Below are 15,639 nucleotides of genomic sequence, written 5' to 3'. Positions count from 1 at the left end.
GCCCTTGGGACATCTGTGCGTCTCAGCAAAGGGTGCGGAAGACGCAAGTCCAGTGCCCTCTGGTCCTGCTCTCATCAGAGGGATCCGGTGCTGACAGAGCACAGCTGGGAAGTCATGACTGTCCCGAGGGGGTCACACGAGGCTTTCTGTGGGAGTTCATCTAAAGTGCAATTTTGCAGCTCGACACAGCGAGGCCGAGACAGGTGCGCCAGGTGTGAAGGGAGCAGGTGGCCTGGGGTGCCCAGCTCACAGGTGGGGTGGCTCCTATGCAGACTCCTGCCGCAGAGGTGGCCGGGGTGGGTGGAGCCGCCTTCCTGGCTCTGTGAAAGTGGCTGCGGCAGGGGGACATTGGGGACCTAGAGATCAGCTTTGTTCTGGGGTTATGTGCACAAGCTTCAAAAAGTTCATGGAAAATGTGTGCTGTGAACCATATCTGTGTGGATTTCAAACATTTTTGCCCCAAATTAACCATTTCATTCTGTTCTCTATGAACTTTTGAGACCTCCTGTAACTGGTGTGACATAATGACCAGGGGCCGGGACTCTGCCAGCTCTAGGGTGCCCTCCCGGGGCCCTGCCGTGGGTGCCTCTGGGCTCCAGTTCCTACCTGGCCAGGTGAGGCCGCCAGGCTTCCTGGTTTAGGAGGAGCAGCACCATCTGTTGCTACTATAAACATACAACTGAGTTTTCATCAGGGAGTGTTGGAAACATTGTAACGAATGAATAATAAAAATGTTTTTAAACAATTCTAAGGAGGCTTGTTTATTTATGGCTGGACAAAAACTGGCACCAAGGGGCCACCCTGCGTTGTTACATGTGCAGGAAATGTTATATAGCGGAGGGAAATTGGGCACTGCTTTTGGCAATGGTGTTTGACCCAAAAGAGCTGTGCCTTAGGTGTGCCTCACGATGACAGTATGGGTGGGTGGAGAAATACACGCACCACTAATTGCACAGCCTCTCTGTCCTCATGCATCTGTCCTGTTTACTTAGCAGAGAGATGTTTCTGGAAGTTGTCCTCAATTAGAACACAGTGTAATGTTGTGTTTGCTAAATAACAATATGAGAAGTACATCCACCTCATCCAGTGAGCGCAGTGAGGCACTGAAATGGAGGTCAAGTTACTCTCTGTAATCTATAGAACAAATCATATTGTGTGAATGGCAGATGCCTACAAAAATACATACATGTTTGTGTGTGTGTACAGTACACATGTACAGTCACGTTTTTCTACATACATGACTTACATATGCACATGTGACGTCTATGTTAGAGACACCTAGCGTTTGGAAGCATGAGTTCTGTATTCTTTATCCTGCTGTGTGAGGAATGTCTGTTCTACACTGCTTCCAGGTGCACCTGCTCAATCCAAACTTCACGGGCGGCAGTGGTGTTAATCAGTGGCCGAGTGGTACAGCAGAGGATCAGGTGGTGGACAGGAGCAGGCTAAGGCACAGGTGAGGGCCGGGAGTTAGGTGAGGCTGGCTTCTTGAGGCCCTGTCAGCATCCACAGGAGACAGGCAGCTCCCTCCCTCCAGACCCTTCTCTGACGTCTCTGAACAGGCGCCCTGTGGCGGCCGTGTTCCCACTTGTGTCAGCTCAGCAGAAAGCAGTGTGCAGAGGCACGGATGCCGCCGCTGAGAAGTGACACAAGTCCGTCATTCCTGCCTGGGGCCCAGCTCCATGGCCGCCAGGGTTTCCTGGGAGCCAGGGACACCCTTCAAGCACAAATGAAAGCATCGTTTCCCGTTGCTGAGAACGCGTTTTCCTGGCATGTGGACGGACAGCGGCGTGGCTGTTTGCTTGCACGTCTGCAGGCTGCCTTTTCCCATCTATCTGGTCACTGTCCCCCAGTAACGGGGGAGGGGACCTGGCCTGAGGCTGGCAGGGTTTTGTGGGGGAGCTGGAGACGCAGGCTGGGCTCCCCTGTGTGCAGCCACAGCAGCACAGGCACCGTCACCCTCTCCCCGCACCTGACAGTGCGGCCCCTAAGCAGCTGCCGTGTGGGAGGGCGGGGCTGCAGGGCAGTGAAACCAGCACTTGAACCTAGAACCCCGTGTGGGAGCCGTGCCCGTGCAGCAGGCGTCGTGGATCAGGATTTTCCTGGAATAGCTTTGACCGTTCAGGTTTTTCTTTTGCGCTTTGCAAGGCCTCTGAAGCAGCTTCTGTCTCGAAATCTGTGCGATCGCCCACTGCTTTTCTGTCCTGAAAGAAGAAACAGGCAGGTGGCCCAGCCGTTTCCTGCCTTGCGCAGCTAACACGAACGACCAGGTCTCCTGCCGGTGAGGTTCCAGAACTGCCCACGACGCGGGGGCATCCCCGCTCCCCTGCTTCTGCACTTCTGTCCCCACTACCCCATCTCCGCACCACCGCTCAAAGCGCACAGGGTGGGCATCAGGACGGTGAGGGCACACGGCCCAAGAGAGGTCGAGAATCAGAATCGCAGCTGCTCTTCCTTAAGTCAGGGGCTTGCTCTTTTCATGCCTTCGTTTTGTTACTCAGTGGTCTCGCTTCAGCAGAGGTGCAGTGAAGTAACTTCCAGTCTCCCATCTTGAAATCCAGGTGTCCGTTTTCCCACGTGAATTTTCCTGCGATCCTCTGGTTTTCTGTAGGTAAACTTCGGGGATCCTCGAATGTGATGCTGCTGACCATCACCGGGACATCCACAGTGCTGGGATGTGTGCCTGTTTCTTCCAGGAAGCCTAGCTGTGCCTTGCGACAACCAGCACAGGGACTGAACGTCTGATTGTCAGGCCAGAAAGTGTTTACGCAGCATCAGCTTTGTGCTGAAATGGTTGTGCAGGCACAGGAGATGGTGCAGAATTCTCCCTGGTTCTTCTCGTGTTGCAGTCGGGCATGGAATGCGAATCGGGGCCAGGACGCTGACTCTGGAGCAGTGCCGTTAGCCAGCACCATCCGGCTTTGCAGCTTGAGTTTTTCCAGTTTGTGTTTCAGGACCCATCCAGAATCCGGCAGCGTTCACGGAGCTCCCGTCTCTGCTCCTCTTCTGACGGGGACAGTTCTGTGGCTGCCCTTGTCCTTGGCAGTGTAGGACGTCCCAGCTGTGTGACACGGTCTCCTGGTTGTTACGCTGTAGGACGTCACTCCTGTGACTGTGTGGAGGTTGTTGCGTGATAGGATGTCCTAGCTATGTGATGTCTTCTCGTGACTGCATGGACAATGTTCCGTCGCAGAACGTCCCAGCTGTGTGACATCCTCTCTGCGTTGTAGGATATCACAGCTGTGTGTGCGTGTGGTTGTGGGACGGCAGGAGGCAGGGAAGACTGCCGTGTCCCTCTCGGCCTGTCACACGACAAGTGCATGGGACTGTCCTTGACCACTTACGAAAAACCGAATCAGCTGAGCTCCCACTGTGCAGTCGCCTTGTGGCCGCTGCCTTCGCTGTGAACAAAGTCACCTGTTTGTTCGTAGTTCCTTGTAGTTCCTTAACCGCACCTGCTCAGTCCAGGCGTCAGCTTCCCCGCCCCAGGTCACTGGATACCAGAACCCACCCATGCGCTCACTCGTCCTTTGGAGATTCTTGGATTAAAGCCGTTTGGTAACTGAGGTGATCGCTCTACCTTAAGTTAGAGCCTCAGCGGAACGGTGGAGGGTGAATGGCAGCCCGTGCCCTCTCAGACCAGAGCTCCTGGGGTGTCTGTTACGGATGGATGGGCAGGAGGCGGGGCCTGGGCTCTCCCGTCAGAAGCGGGCGCTGTGTGCCCAGCGAGGCCCACATGCGCCCAGACAGCACCTCTGGGACTGTCACCCACGTTCCTACTGAACTCGGGGTTAATAGGGCAGTAAAACGCTGACCAAGCAGCTCAAGGAAACTGTCTCATTCACTTCCCTTTATAGTGTTTTAGCTTCTTGCTTCAGAATAGCGTTAAGTTTACAGCACAAACATCCCGAGTTGGTAAACAGAGCAAGCAGCTCTGGTGTTCACATCTCACAGCAGTCACAGTTGCTGCTGCGGGTGAGGGGAGAAGTCCCGGCCCTGTGGCGTCTGGAGGTGGTTGTTGGGGCCCATGTCCTGAGTGTGCGTCTTACGAATGCCTGTCCCCTGGTGAACAGGGCAGGAACCTTAGCCTTCTGCTCTGTTAGGGTTTTCACTAGGGTCTCCGTGCCGCCTGCTCAGATGTGTTGTCCAGGTACTCGTCCAGCAGGTAGCAGGCAAGGCTCCCGAGGCAGGAGCAGCTGATGGGAGTAGCCGGCACTCCCTCCTCCAGTTACCGCGAGCGTGCAGCCATCTGATGGAGCCTCTGGCTGCCAGCCAGTCCCAGGAAAGACCAGTCCGTCTCGGGCCTCACCTGACTGTCTTCCACGCCTGGGAATCAGACGTGGGTGCAAAACACAAGAAAACAGCAGCACCTGCCTTAGTCGCCCTGTCTGTTGTTGCTGAACAAGAATTCAGCGGCACCTGTGCAGTGCGCGCTCAGGCACAGGGACCTGAGCCTGCGTCACAGGAGCTCAGCTGTCGCTCAGCCAGCGGGATGGGGCGCTGGTATGCAGACTCCACCGGGGAGAGTGCACGTGTGGCGCCCAGCAGTGTGCACACTGCCAGCCCTTCTCCGTCAATGTCCGGTGTGAACTTCTGTCTCCAAGTCACAGCTGCAGGAGTGCAGCATTGAGAGGCTGACTTGCGTGAAACAAGATGGCCCATGGTGAGCGTCATGCACACCCCGGGACCTGAACTTGGGTCTGGCTCCCAAGACCACCCTTGGCAGGTCGGGCTGCTCTTGCCCACTGTCCCAGGCCCCTGCGCGGTGGGAGGAAATCAGCACCAAGAGGCTGCACCTGTCCTGTTCGTGTCGGTCACCAGAGGCCGGTGGATGACTCGTGAGCCTGCGATGGAGCGCAGGTTTTGTTCAGCCCCTCCAGTGGCACCTGCTGTAGTAATCCGTGTGTTGACATCTCATTTCTGTGTCTGAGTCGACGCGGGTTCTCCTGGCAGCCACTAATGGCAGATTTGGCTGTCAGTGGGATCAGCACGGTGATGAATGTGCCAGTGAGCCTGGCATGTGGTGCGGCGCGGCCGGGCGAAAGCCAGGAAGTCGCCTGTCTCTCGCCACTTTAATTCCGACTCAGGCACTGGAGTGTTTTGTGCTTACCCTCAGCTCTTGCGTGGTTGAGGTGATTGGAAAGTGCCTGTTGCTGTCTGTGTGTGCACCACGCTTCATTAGCGGTGATAGATTTGGGAGGGCCGCGGAACTGGCACCCTGCAGTTTGCCGAGGGCAGAGGGAAGCGGACGTGGGGCGGTTGCTAAGCAGCCTGCTCTCCTGCCTGGTGGCTGAGCCCTGGCACCGTGGAGAATGAATCCCCCAAGCCCAGGAGGCCTGACTGCCCAGCGTCCACCCCTCTCCTCTTGCACTCGGGAGGGAGCCTGGAGGTCACTTTCCCCGCCTGCCTGGGGCGCTGTGCTCTCGCTCTGGGGCCAGCGGCTTCACTGCTTCCTGAACTCCGGCTCGGTTCTCCCGAGCACAGTCCAGGAATAAAGGTTGCCTCGGGTCTTCTTGTCGAGCCTGTGTGCTCTCATGGGCACTTGGGCGCCAAGGACACCGGGCCTTGCAGAGGCTCCGTGACGGCCCCTGGTCAGCAGCCACGCCGAGAGCTGGGACTGGAACCTGCTGTGGTTCTGAGGCCGGCGATCACACCCACTGGATGGAGCGTGATGGCACTTCATGGCAACCCTTGCCGACCTTGCTGTCTGCTGCAGTGCCGCTCGGGGAGGTGGGGGCTGCCTCCGGCCAGGCAGGGGGCCGCCATCTGCAGCTAGCTCTGCTTCCCCGGGACAGGCAGGGCTCTCCCAGGCCACGGCGGGGGCTCCTTTGTCCTTGTGCTCATGGTGTGGGAGTGGGATGGTGCGAGTGTGGCGTCCGAGGGAGGAGGAACCCCTGCCGCCCTCTGTGTGTGTTCGAACACTCGCCTTCCTGCACTTTGGGGAAGAGTTTCAGCCTAGCGAGCAGGAGCCACACTCTGAGGTCAAGGTCAGGGTCTTTCTGGAGGTCACGGAAGGTCCTGCGGCTCGCCTTTGCTGACAGCTACGTGGCTGCGTTTTTGGAATCTTATCAGGCTGCACATAGAAGGAAGCGTGTGGAAGCAGGGAACAGACGTGTACATCTGTCGGGATTTCAGAGAAGGGCGCTGGCTGCCCAGCTCTGACCTGGGGTAGTTTATTAAACCCAAACTCGGAGGACGCTCTTGCGTCTCCCTCCAGCCGTCACTCAAGGGTAAAGTACGGCCAGGCAGAGCACAGAAGCTGCTGCCGAGGAGGTCCTGCGCGCGTGTTCACTGCTGATCATGTCCCTGGCCCTCCACGGCCTCGTCTCCAACTCCAGTGAGCATGTTAATTACACACCCCTCAGGTTCACCTGTGCTGGTGGACACACTACATACATGTCAGCCTTCAGCACTGTGTCCTTATATCTGTGATAGTGGGCATGCTGCACATGTCAGCCCTCGGCATTACTCCCCTTGCTGGTGGACATGTCACACATGTGTCAGCCCTCTGCGTTACTCCCCGTGCTCGTGGACATGTCACACACGTGTCAGCCCTTGGCGTTATTCCCCGTGCTGGTGGACATGCCACACACGTGTCAGCCCTCAGCATTACTCCCCGTGCTGGTGGACATATCTCACATGTGTCAGCCCTTGGTGTTACTCCCCGTGCTGGTGGACACGTCACACACGTCAGCATTATTCCCCATGCTGGTGGACACGTCACACACGTGTCAGCCTTTGGCATTACTCCCCGTGCTGGTGGACATGTCACACACGTGTCAGCCCTTGGTGTTACTCCCCGTGCTGGTGGACACGTCACACACGTGTCAGCCCTCGGTGTTACTCCCCGTGCTGGTGGACACGTCACACACGTGTCAGCCCTCGGTGTTACTCCCCGTGCTCGTGGACACTTCACACATGTGTCAGCCCTCGGTGTTACTCCCCGTGCTGGTGGACACGTCACACACGTGTCAGCCCTCAGCGTTACTCCCCGTGCTGGTGGACACGTCACACATGTGTCAGCCCTCGGTGTTACTCCCTGTGCTGGTGGACACGTCACACACGTGTCAGCCCTCGGCATTACTCCCCGTGCTGGTGGACACGCCACACACATGTCAGCCCTCGGCACTGCTTGCTCACCCCTGTGACCTCTGACTTGCCACACACACGTTGGCTTCACGTGTCGCCGGCAGCATGAGATGTGGACTTGAGAACTCACGCACTACCAGCCACCTCGACGGAGGGGAGGCAGCTCCCGTGGCCTGGTGATGACACGGGCACGGGACTGCCCTGTGTTGCCCTGCTGAAGTGCCTTCCTGCAGTAGGACCGGGCACTCAGAGTCCTTCCGAGCCGTGTGCAGAGCCCAGGTGTCCTCTGGCGAAGCCCCTTGTCCAGCAGCAAACCCCAGCACCAAGGCTCAGGCCAGGCCTCCCGGATCGGGATACAGGTCCTGTGAGACAGCACGGTGACGACTGAAATCCCTCTGGTTCTTATATAGGTGAGGTCCAACATCAAAGTCGGGTTCTGAGAGAAGCCGGGGGGAAGGTGTCTGGTGTTGCCTGGCAGGTAAAGACCCGCCAGCAATGCCAGCTTCCCTACGGGCGCCCTTTCGTGTCCTGGCTGCTCCACTTCTGATCCAGCTCCCTGCTAATGGCCTGGGAGTGCAGTACGAGCTGGACCAAGTGTTTGGGAGACCCAGATAAAGCTCCTGGCTTCACTTAGGCTCAACCCTGGCTATTGTGGTTATCTGGGAAGTGAACCAGAGGATAGAAGATAAATAAATAAATAAATCTAAAAAAAAAAGCAGGTTGGGGGAGGGGTGGCTGGTACAGGAGTGAGAACATTGCTCAGGATGCCACACCGCGTGTTGGGGGGCCTGGGTGCGAGTCCTGACGCCTCTCTCTGTTCTGGCTTCCTGCTGATGCACACCCTGGCAGGCGGCAGGTGATGGCACAAGTACTTGGGTCTCTGCCACCCACAGGGGGACCCAGAATGACTTCCAGAATCGCGGCTTTGGCCCAGCACAGCTGGCATTTGGAAAGTCAACCAGCTGATGGGAGATGTCTATCCATCTCTCTCTCTCTCTCTCCCTCTCCCTCCCTCTGCCCCCCTTCCCCTGCACACAGATAAATTAGAAGCAGCTTTAGTGGAAGACTTCTCAACACCAGTTGGACTCCGCTGGCCCTCAGGCTGTCTAGAATTTGCCTGCGGTAACTGAGCCAGGAGGTGCAGGACCCAGGGTCTTCTGGAATACCTCTGCCTATGGCGTTGTATTTCTGATGGAACTGTCACAGAGGCAGAACAGATTTCCACATGGATTGAAAGAGATGCACTCGGCTGAACCCGTCACCCTGACTCCTGTGATCTTGGGGGGAGCACTCTAAGCCAGCCCTGGGGGGGAGGAGGGCAGAAGGAAGGGATTCCAGCAGGAACACACCCGCTTCCTGGTTAGCAGGCACCATTTGCCAGGGTCTCACCCGGGCCCCTCGTGTCTTCTCTTTGTGCTCTCAGACATTAGGACCAGCAGTGCCGTGAGAGAACTCAGCCCTCGTTTTCTCTGCGTTCCAGCAGGCTGCATGCCACCTTCTTCCCAGGGACACAGGGAGGGTGACACGTGGGGCGTGGCATGTGTCTGTGCCTTAGATAAAAGCAGACCTGGATCAAGGAGACACCCAGCTCGTCGGGTTGACTTGATGGACCTGAATTCTGTCGTCTGAGAAGTGCCTGTGGGGCCACTGCTTAGGCACAGGAAGCAGTGATTACCTGGGCCACTCACTGGCACACAAGTTGGCCTGACGGCTGGCGACCTCTGCCACCCAGCGGCGCTGGGGTCTTTGTGGGCAGAGGCCCTGGCCTGTCACTTGTTGTAGTCTGCAGGGAGTGTCTGTTGACGGCCTCCACACTCGCTGAGTGCATGCCGCTTGCCCTGGCATGGTTGGTACCAGAGCTGGGTTCTGTGTGCCACTTGCCCTGGCGTGGTTGGTACCAGAACCGGCTTCTTCTCTCACTCTTGGTTCTGTTCCCTGCTTCCCAGCCATTGTGATGGACTGCACCACTCATTAGCTAATTGCAGAGTTGGAAAATGCTCAGCTCTGCATGGGGTGCTGGGGGAGATCCTTTGAAAAAGCCTTGCCTTAAGAATGGCCACACTCTCCATAATAATCAGGGAGGAAAGGGGTTGTTCTCAGCCTGGGGGAGAGCGCGGATGCACAGTCCTGCTGTCAGCAGAGCTCAGGGTAACACAGCTGTCTCCCCACAAACCTCGCCTCCCACACCCAGGCCCTGTGCTGTCTGCTGCTGCAGGAGGCCAAGCTAAGGGGCAGAGCTGGCGTGGACGGGGGCCGCCAGTGTTGAGTACTAGACAGGGAAGGCACAGTGCGGAGCGGTGGCTCCGCTGATTTCTAGACTCTTGACCCTGGACACGTCCCCTCGCTCTGCTGTTCCCATTGTGGTGTGGCCCCCAGCTGCACCGAAGTGGGCATAAGAGCACACGCAGACTCACGGGAGAGGTTAGTTTCGCTTATTCTCCATGAAACGCCGACTCCTCATAGCCTGCTCCATTCGTTAGTCCGTGGCCCTTTTAGGCGTCAGTGAAGGAAGCACGGGTCTCTACCGGGGAGCGGCACAGTGGGCGAGGTCGCCATGGTGACAGGGGCATCCCACGTGGGAGTGCCACACTTCTGATACAGCTTGCTGGAAATGCACCTGGGAAGAGGATGGACGACAGCCCAAATGCCTGGGCCCCGCCACCTGCCTGGGGAGCCAGGGCGGAGTTTTCGAATCCTGACTTTAGCTTTGCCAGCACCTGGCTGCTGTTGCCGTCTGGGGATGAACTGGTGGATGGGACATCTCTTCTCTCTGTATCTCGTTCTCTGTCTGTCGCTCTGCCTTTCATATAAATATATCTTTCTGGCAAAAAGTTAACCATCTGTGTGGTGGGGAGGCCGGGGTTGGATTCCCCCCAGGTCTGAATGACAGTAATACGAACGTTCACCGCACAGTGTGCTGGTGGAGCCTCCGGAAGGCTTCCGGTGTGGCTGTCACTGTGCCTGCAGACAGGCAGTGTGAGTGAGCGGCTTCCCCGGAGTCAGATAACGCGTGGAAGAAGGCAGCGTGCTGGACCATCCAGTGTTTCCTCGCTCTGCCTCGCTACCCTGAGCTCTGACGCCCACGTTCCCTGTCGGAAGCTCACCTGGTTACTGGCGTCCCAGGAACTCGTTGACTGCAGGGAGAAAGCCGAGGGGAAGTGGGTGCCGCGGGCCTCTGTGGAGTGCGTGTGCAGGGTCTGTGCACAGAGAGACGGCGTCTGCTCAGGGCCTCCCTGACCCCGCCTCCCTGTAGCCTTGAGAATCACGGGCAGGTCCCCGGGTTGTGCTGCCTTTGACGGGGATGGCTGCTAAGTGCCACCCCGTCCCACTTCCTTCCTCCTGTTCACACAGGGCCTGGGAGACACGCACCCCTGTCCTCCCCTGCAGTGCCCTGGGATTGGAACAGGGTCGATTCCCGACTACACGGGTCAGCACCTGGCTGTGCTGTGGCCTGGGCGCTCTCTGCTCTCCCAGCTTCCTGCCTGTTTGTTTTGCTAGTCGCTGGGCTGGGGTTGCCCCACTCGGCTCAAGCCCAGAGTCTTGTTGGATGCCCTGCACCAGCCAAGCCCGGCTCCCTCAGCAGGGCACACCTGGCACCTGTGGCCAGCTCCTGGCTGCTCACCCCTCGCACGGAGCACACTGGGAGGTCCCCCTCACCTCTGCACACAGCCCCACCCACCCCTGCCACTGGCCACGCACAGCCCTGTCCCTGGGCTGGATCAGTGCCACTCAGACCTGGCCCTGCCTCTGGACTCTGGCAAGCCAGGACTGCACTGGGGAAACTGAGGCAGGCTTCTGTTCTCAGGACTTCCATCAAGGTGTTCAGTGGGACTGTGAGGGCCAGGGCTGCGTGAGGATGGGTGACCACGTCCATTGTTCTTCCGGCTGTCAGAGAAAGCGGCAAGGCCCGTGTGCCTGCCTGGCTTCGTCGTGGGGCCTGAGCTGTCTGTCCCGGGCAGCACCGCTGCTGGAGCAGAATTCACTGCCGCCCTGCGGCCTCCCCGGGGCAGGCAGAAGGAGCTCAGAGCTGCAGGGGCCCCGGCGCCGCCATAACCAGCCTCATCCCGCAGCTTTCTCCCGGGCCCTGGTGGTGAGGAAGTGCACCCCGGTCTCTGCCGAGAGTCGGGAACCTTCTGCTCCTGCCAGGAAACCTGTCAGGGACCCCAGCGCTTCTGAGGAGCCCACCCCATAGTAAACAAAGCCGAGAGGGGGCTGGGCTTCCCCCGTCCTCAGAAACCCAGCACACCCAGCAGGGCACACGCAGTGAGAGGCGTCACAGCCTGGGTTCAGTCTCCATGGTGTAATTGGATACGCGTCCTCAGCTCATTTTAATTGCTTTAAGAAACTGCCTTGCGTTGTAGATCAATCCAGAGGTCTGAGATGACATTTCCCTTGCGAAGTTAATTATTAATACCCTGATCGTTGGCTTGACGTCCGTACCGTCCATCGATCAGCACATGCTGCCTCTGTGAAGTGACCTGTTGGCCAGGCCTGGCCGGGCGGCTCCGAGCACCCCGGCAGAGCCCCCGAGCAGGGCTGGAGGCCCCTCTGTCTTCACCTGCGGTCCAGCGGTGCAGGGACGACGGCCGTCCTGGTCAGCAGGACAATGTTGCTGACTGTGTGGTCCGCGTGCACCCAGGCACCCTGGGTGACCTGGGTGGTGCTGGCCCCAGACTCATCCACGCCCATGTCTGTGCCAGGAGGCACAGCGAGATGCGGAGCCCCAGGAGCTTAACAACACTGGGGCTCCCACGCCATGTACAGATACTGCAGCACCACACTGTGTACCATAAATAGATGCTGTTTTTCTCTGTTAGTTAAAAAGTAATATACACTTAAATTGAGAGGCCAGTATTGTGGTGCAGGGGGCAAATCCATCATCTGCAAGGCCAGCATCCCACGTGGCTGCTGGTTCACGACCCGGCTGCTCCAGTTCCAGTCCAGCTCCCTGCTAGTGCTCCTGGGAAAGCAGCAAAGACGGCCAAGTGCTTGGGCCCCTGCACCCATGTGGGAGACCCGGAAGAAGCTCCTGGCTCCTGGCTTTGGTCTGGCCCGGCCCCAGCTGTTGTGACCATTTGGGGAGTGAACCTGGGGCTGGAAAATCAGTTGATCTCTCTCCTCCTCTCTGTGTAACTCTGCCTTTCAAATAACCAAATCATGTATGCATGAAAAGCTGAAGTGTGTGCTGGGCTCCAGTGATGACGCCTGCTGTGCGTTCCACGCTGCGTGGCCTCGAGCAGGGAGGTCCCTGTGCTGCTGCCATGGAGTGAGGTCCGGGAGGACAGAGGGGAGCCCTGCCATTTGGGGGTGGGAGGTCCAGTGCTTCCACGGGGAGGAGCTTTAAGCTCAGGCACTCCCGGAGCATGTGCTGGGTGGGCTTTGGCCCGGTGGTTCAAACGCCCACATCCCACACTGCAGGATCCAGCCCTGGCTCCTGACCCGAGCTTCCTGCCAGCGCCTACCCTGGAGGCAACGGTGCCTTTCAGATCATTGGGTTCCCCCAGCGCCACCTGTGTGGGAGACCTGGCCTGGGCTCCTGGCTCCCAGCCTCAGCGCCAACCCCGCCTGGCCAGTGTGGGCACTCAGGGAGTGAACCAGCAGATGGGAGCTGCCTCGCTCTCTCTCTGTCACCTCTCTCCTCCCTCTGTCTCTGCCTTCCAAGTAAATAATATGTATTCTTAATTTTGTAGAAATCAGAGTTAAAAGATGTTTACTTTGCTACAAAAATTTTTGAAGTTCATGCATGGTTTTTTGTAACATGCATTTTCATAAGCTTTGGTCCATGGGTTTCAGAATTTTTTTTACACCAAAATAAGCTGCCCACGACCCTCTGGAAGCTCCCTGGCACGTGCGCCCGGCGTGCAGGCTGGGAGACGGCTGGGGCGGGGGAGGGGAAGCGCCCTGGAGTCCGCGTCTCCACCAGGCCCTTGTCTTCCTTTCAGCCTCTCTGCTCTAACTGGGTTTCCAGCAGGAGGACACTTCCAGACGTCTGTGGGGAAAATGGAGTTAAAAGTCCGAGCTTACATTTACGTGAAAAAAATGGAAATTCAAGCTCAGTTCTTAAAAATATATATATATATGTATATATATGAAATACTTGGTTTCCTTGTATTAGGGAGAAGAAACTGCAGCATTTATTTTTACCCACGTAATCTTATGCTCTTGCTCCCAGTTTCCATGACCCTGTTGCCCTTGTATGCAGAAGTGGAGGGCTTTCCGGCAGACTGGAAGGTGCGTCCACTCCTGCAGCCCCTGGTCTGCCCACACCCAGGGGCCCGGGGCCCGGGGAGGGACGTGCCCCCTGCAGAGGGCCAGGCCTGTCTGCCCCCTTGCACACTCCCGCCCGTGTTCCCACTTGGCGCACACAGCAGCGCGCCCTCTGGTTCTCCTGCTGTCGGAGCCCTGGGAAGAGCCTCAGCTCTCAGCAGTGCTCTGGGTGTGGCCGAGTGGACGAGCAGCCCCCGGGTGCCTGGGTGTGGCCGAGTGGCCGAGCAGCCCCCGGGTGCCGTGTCTGTGGCATTGGAGAAAAAGCACTCGGAGCAGAGGGAAGCAAGTGCTGGGATGTTGGGGTGGCCGCGGTTAGGCCGCACCTGATTTTGTTCTAAGAACCTGGACTGCTATGTAGGGTCCCTCGTGCTCAGCCCTCATCCAGTTCCCTGGCACCTCTTCTGTGTTTGCTGTGTGTGAGAGTGTGTGCATGTGAGAGTGTGTGCACGTGTGTGAGTCTGAGTGTGTGACTTTGTGTGTCAGAGTGGATGCTTATGTGAGAGTGTGTATGTGAGTATGTGTGTGTGTGACTGTGTGTGTTAGAGTGTATCTATACGTGAGTGTGTGAATGTGAGAGTATGTATGTGAGTGTGAGGGTGTGTGTGTGTGTCTGTGTGTGTGCATCTGTGTGTGGTGTGTATGCATCTGTGTGACAGTGTGTTAGTGAGTGTATGGGAGTGTATGTGTGTGTGACTATGTGTGTTGAATGTATCCATACATGAGTGTGTGAATATGAGAGTGTATACATGAGTGTGAGGGTGTATGTGAGTGTGTGTGTGTCTGTGAATGTGAGAGTGTGTGGATGTGTGTGAGTCTGAGTGTGTGACTATGTGTGTCAGAGTGGATCCTGATGTGAGAGTGTGTATGTCAGTATGTGTGTGTGTGTGACTGTGTGTGTTAGAGTGTATCCATACGTGAGTGTGTGAATGTGAGAGTGTGTATGTGAGTGTGAGGGTGTATGTGTGTGTATCAGTGTGTGTGCGTCTGTGTGTGGTGTGTATGAGTCTGGTAGTGTGACAGTGTGTTTTATATTGCGTGTATGGGAGTGTGTGTGTATGTGTGAGTGTGACTGTGTGTCTCATCTTTCAGAAAATAGCGCTAAGAAGGGGCTGGATACCGAGGGCCTGGGGACAGCGGATGGGGCCCAAGCTGCCCGAGGCCTCAGCCGGCCCTGGCCTCGGTACGGGTCGCTGCGTCGTGGCCGAGGCTCAGGTCTGCGCCAGCCCTGCCCCGAGTGTTTGGGTGGGCAGAAGGCGAGGACTGCTTCTCCCTTGTCCAGTCCGCCTGCAGAGATGCGAGCAGACTCGGTCCCGCTCTCACGGACCCTCTCTTCCTTCCCACAGGTTAAGCTCACTCCTCGCTGGACCTGAGACTCCTCCGACCTCGGGAGCTGAGGATGAGGTTCCCATGGGAGCTGCTGCTGCTGCCGTCTCTCGCCTGGTGCCTCGCAGGTAGCGTGTATTCCAAACTCCGCCATGTCAAGTCGGCACTGCGCCCCACCCACCCCGGCAAAGGGGGCCTTCCCGGAGGACAGCGGCAACAACCTGCTGACTGCCTGCAGGGCCCCAGCTGGGTGCTGGTGCCTTGCCTGCCTGGCTGGTGCCAGGAGAGTCCTGAGAGTCAGCGTTTAGTCTTAGAGTTGTTGGTGTCGTTTGTGCCAGTGCTCCGTGGCACAGAGAGATTGGGCAGTGACACCAACGGTTCCGTCTGCAGCCCTGGCTAGCTGATGTCTGTGCGTGTGATGTCTCTGTTGATGGCTCCTGGCTTTTGATGCATTGTACGAGGTTTAGTACCAGCCAGAACAGCAGGTGACGGGAGGTCTCTCCCACGTAGCCGTGGCCCACCATGCCACTGGAGAGGGTTTACAGAGTGCAGATGGCTGTGTGCTGCTTTCTCCATGGTCTGGAAGGCACAGGCCCTGTGCTCGTGTGCAGAGTGAGTGTCGAGTGTCGGGAGTGGAACACAGCTGGGGAGCTGCTGTCCAGGTTGACACGCTGTGTGGGGATTTCGAAAATGAAGGCGGATAACTTCTTTCGTTGTTCACGATGCTGGTCCACGAGTGACCCCTGGATATGTTTGTATTTTTACAACGTGAACAGAAGTGAGTTTGGACGCCCTGCTCCTCTGGCTGGGGTCTTCATTCCTGCCCTGTGCTGAGCCCTGCCCTGTCCTGTGGTCTGAGCAGGGCAGGCCCGGCTCCTGCTCTCTCAGAGCTCCTGGGGCTCCTGCAGGCTCTTGGCAGCTGGGATACAATCTGCGATGGCATCGAGGGGTCACCCCCTC

The 15,639-nt window shown here is 57.6% G+C and overlaps 1 protein-coding gene across 34 annotated transcripts in view; it reads left to right on the top strand.

Moving 5' to 3' along the window:
• Window positions 1-15,639, top strand: part of CNTN4 (contactin 4) — a 730,703-nt gene that overhangs the window by 333,280 nt on the left and 381,784 nt on the right. For all 34 annotated transcript variants that reach the window (XM_089305698.1, XM_089305711.1, XM_051831894.3 and 31 more), the window contains one exon: window positions 14,700-14,807. In XM_089305698.1, the coding sequence (XP_089161824.1) occupies window positions 14,753-14,807 (55 nt within the window). In that variant the 5' untranslated portion in view covers window positions 14,700-14,752. The remainder of the gene's footprint in view (window positions 1-14,699; window positions 14,808-15,639) is intronic.

Source organism: Oryctolagus cuniculus, chromosome 10, assembly GCF_051225735.1.
Source record: "Oryctolagus cuniculus isolate XC-2025 breed Fujian yellow rabbit chromosome 10, ASM5122573v1, whole genome shotgun sequence".
In the NCBI taxonomy this organism is placed as follows: Eukaryota; Metazoa; Chordata; class Mammalia; order Lagomorpha; family Leporidae; genus Oryctolagus; species Oryctolagus cuniculus.
Note: the sequence above shows the minus strand (reverse complement) of the source record. Positions and strands in the feature narration are given on the sequence as shown.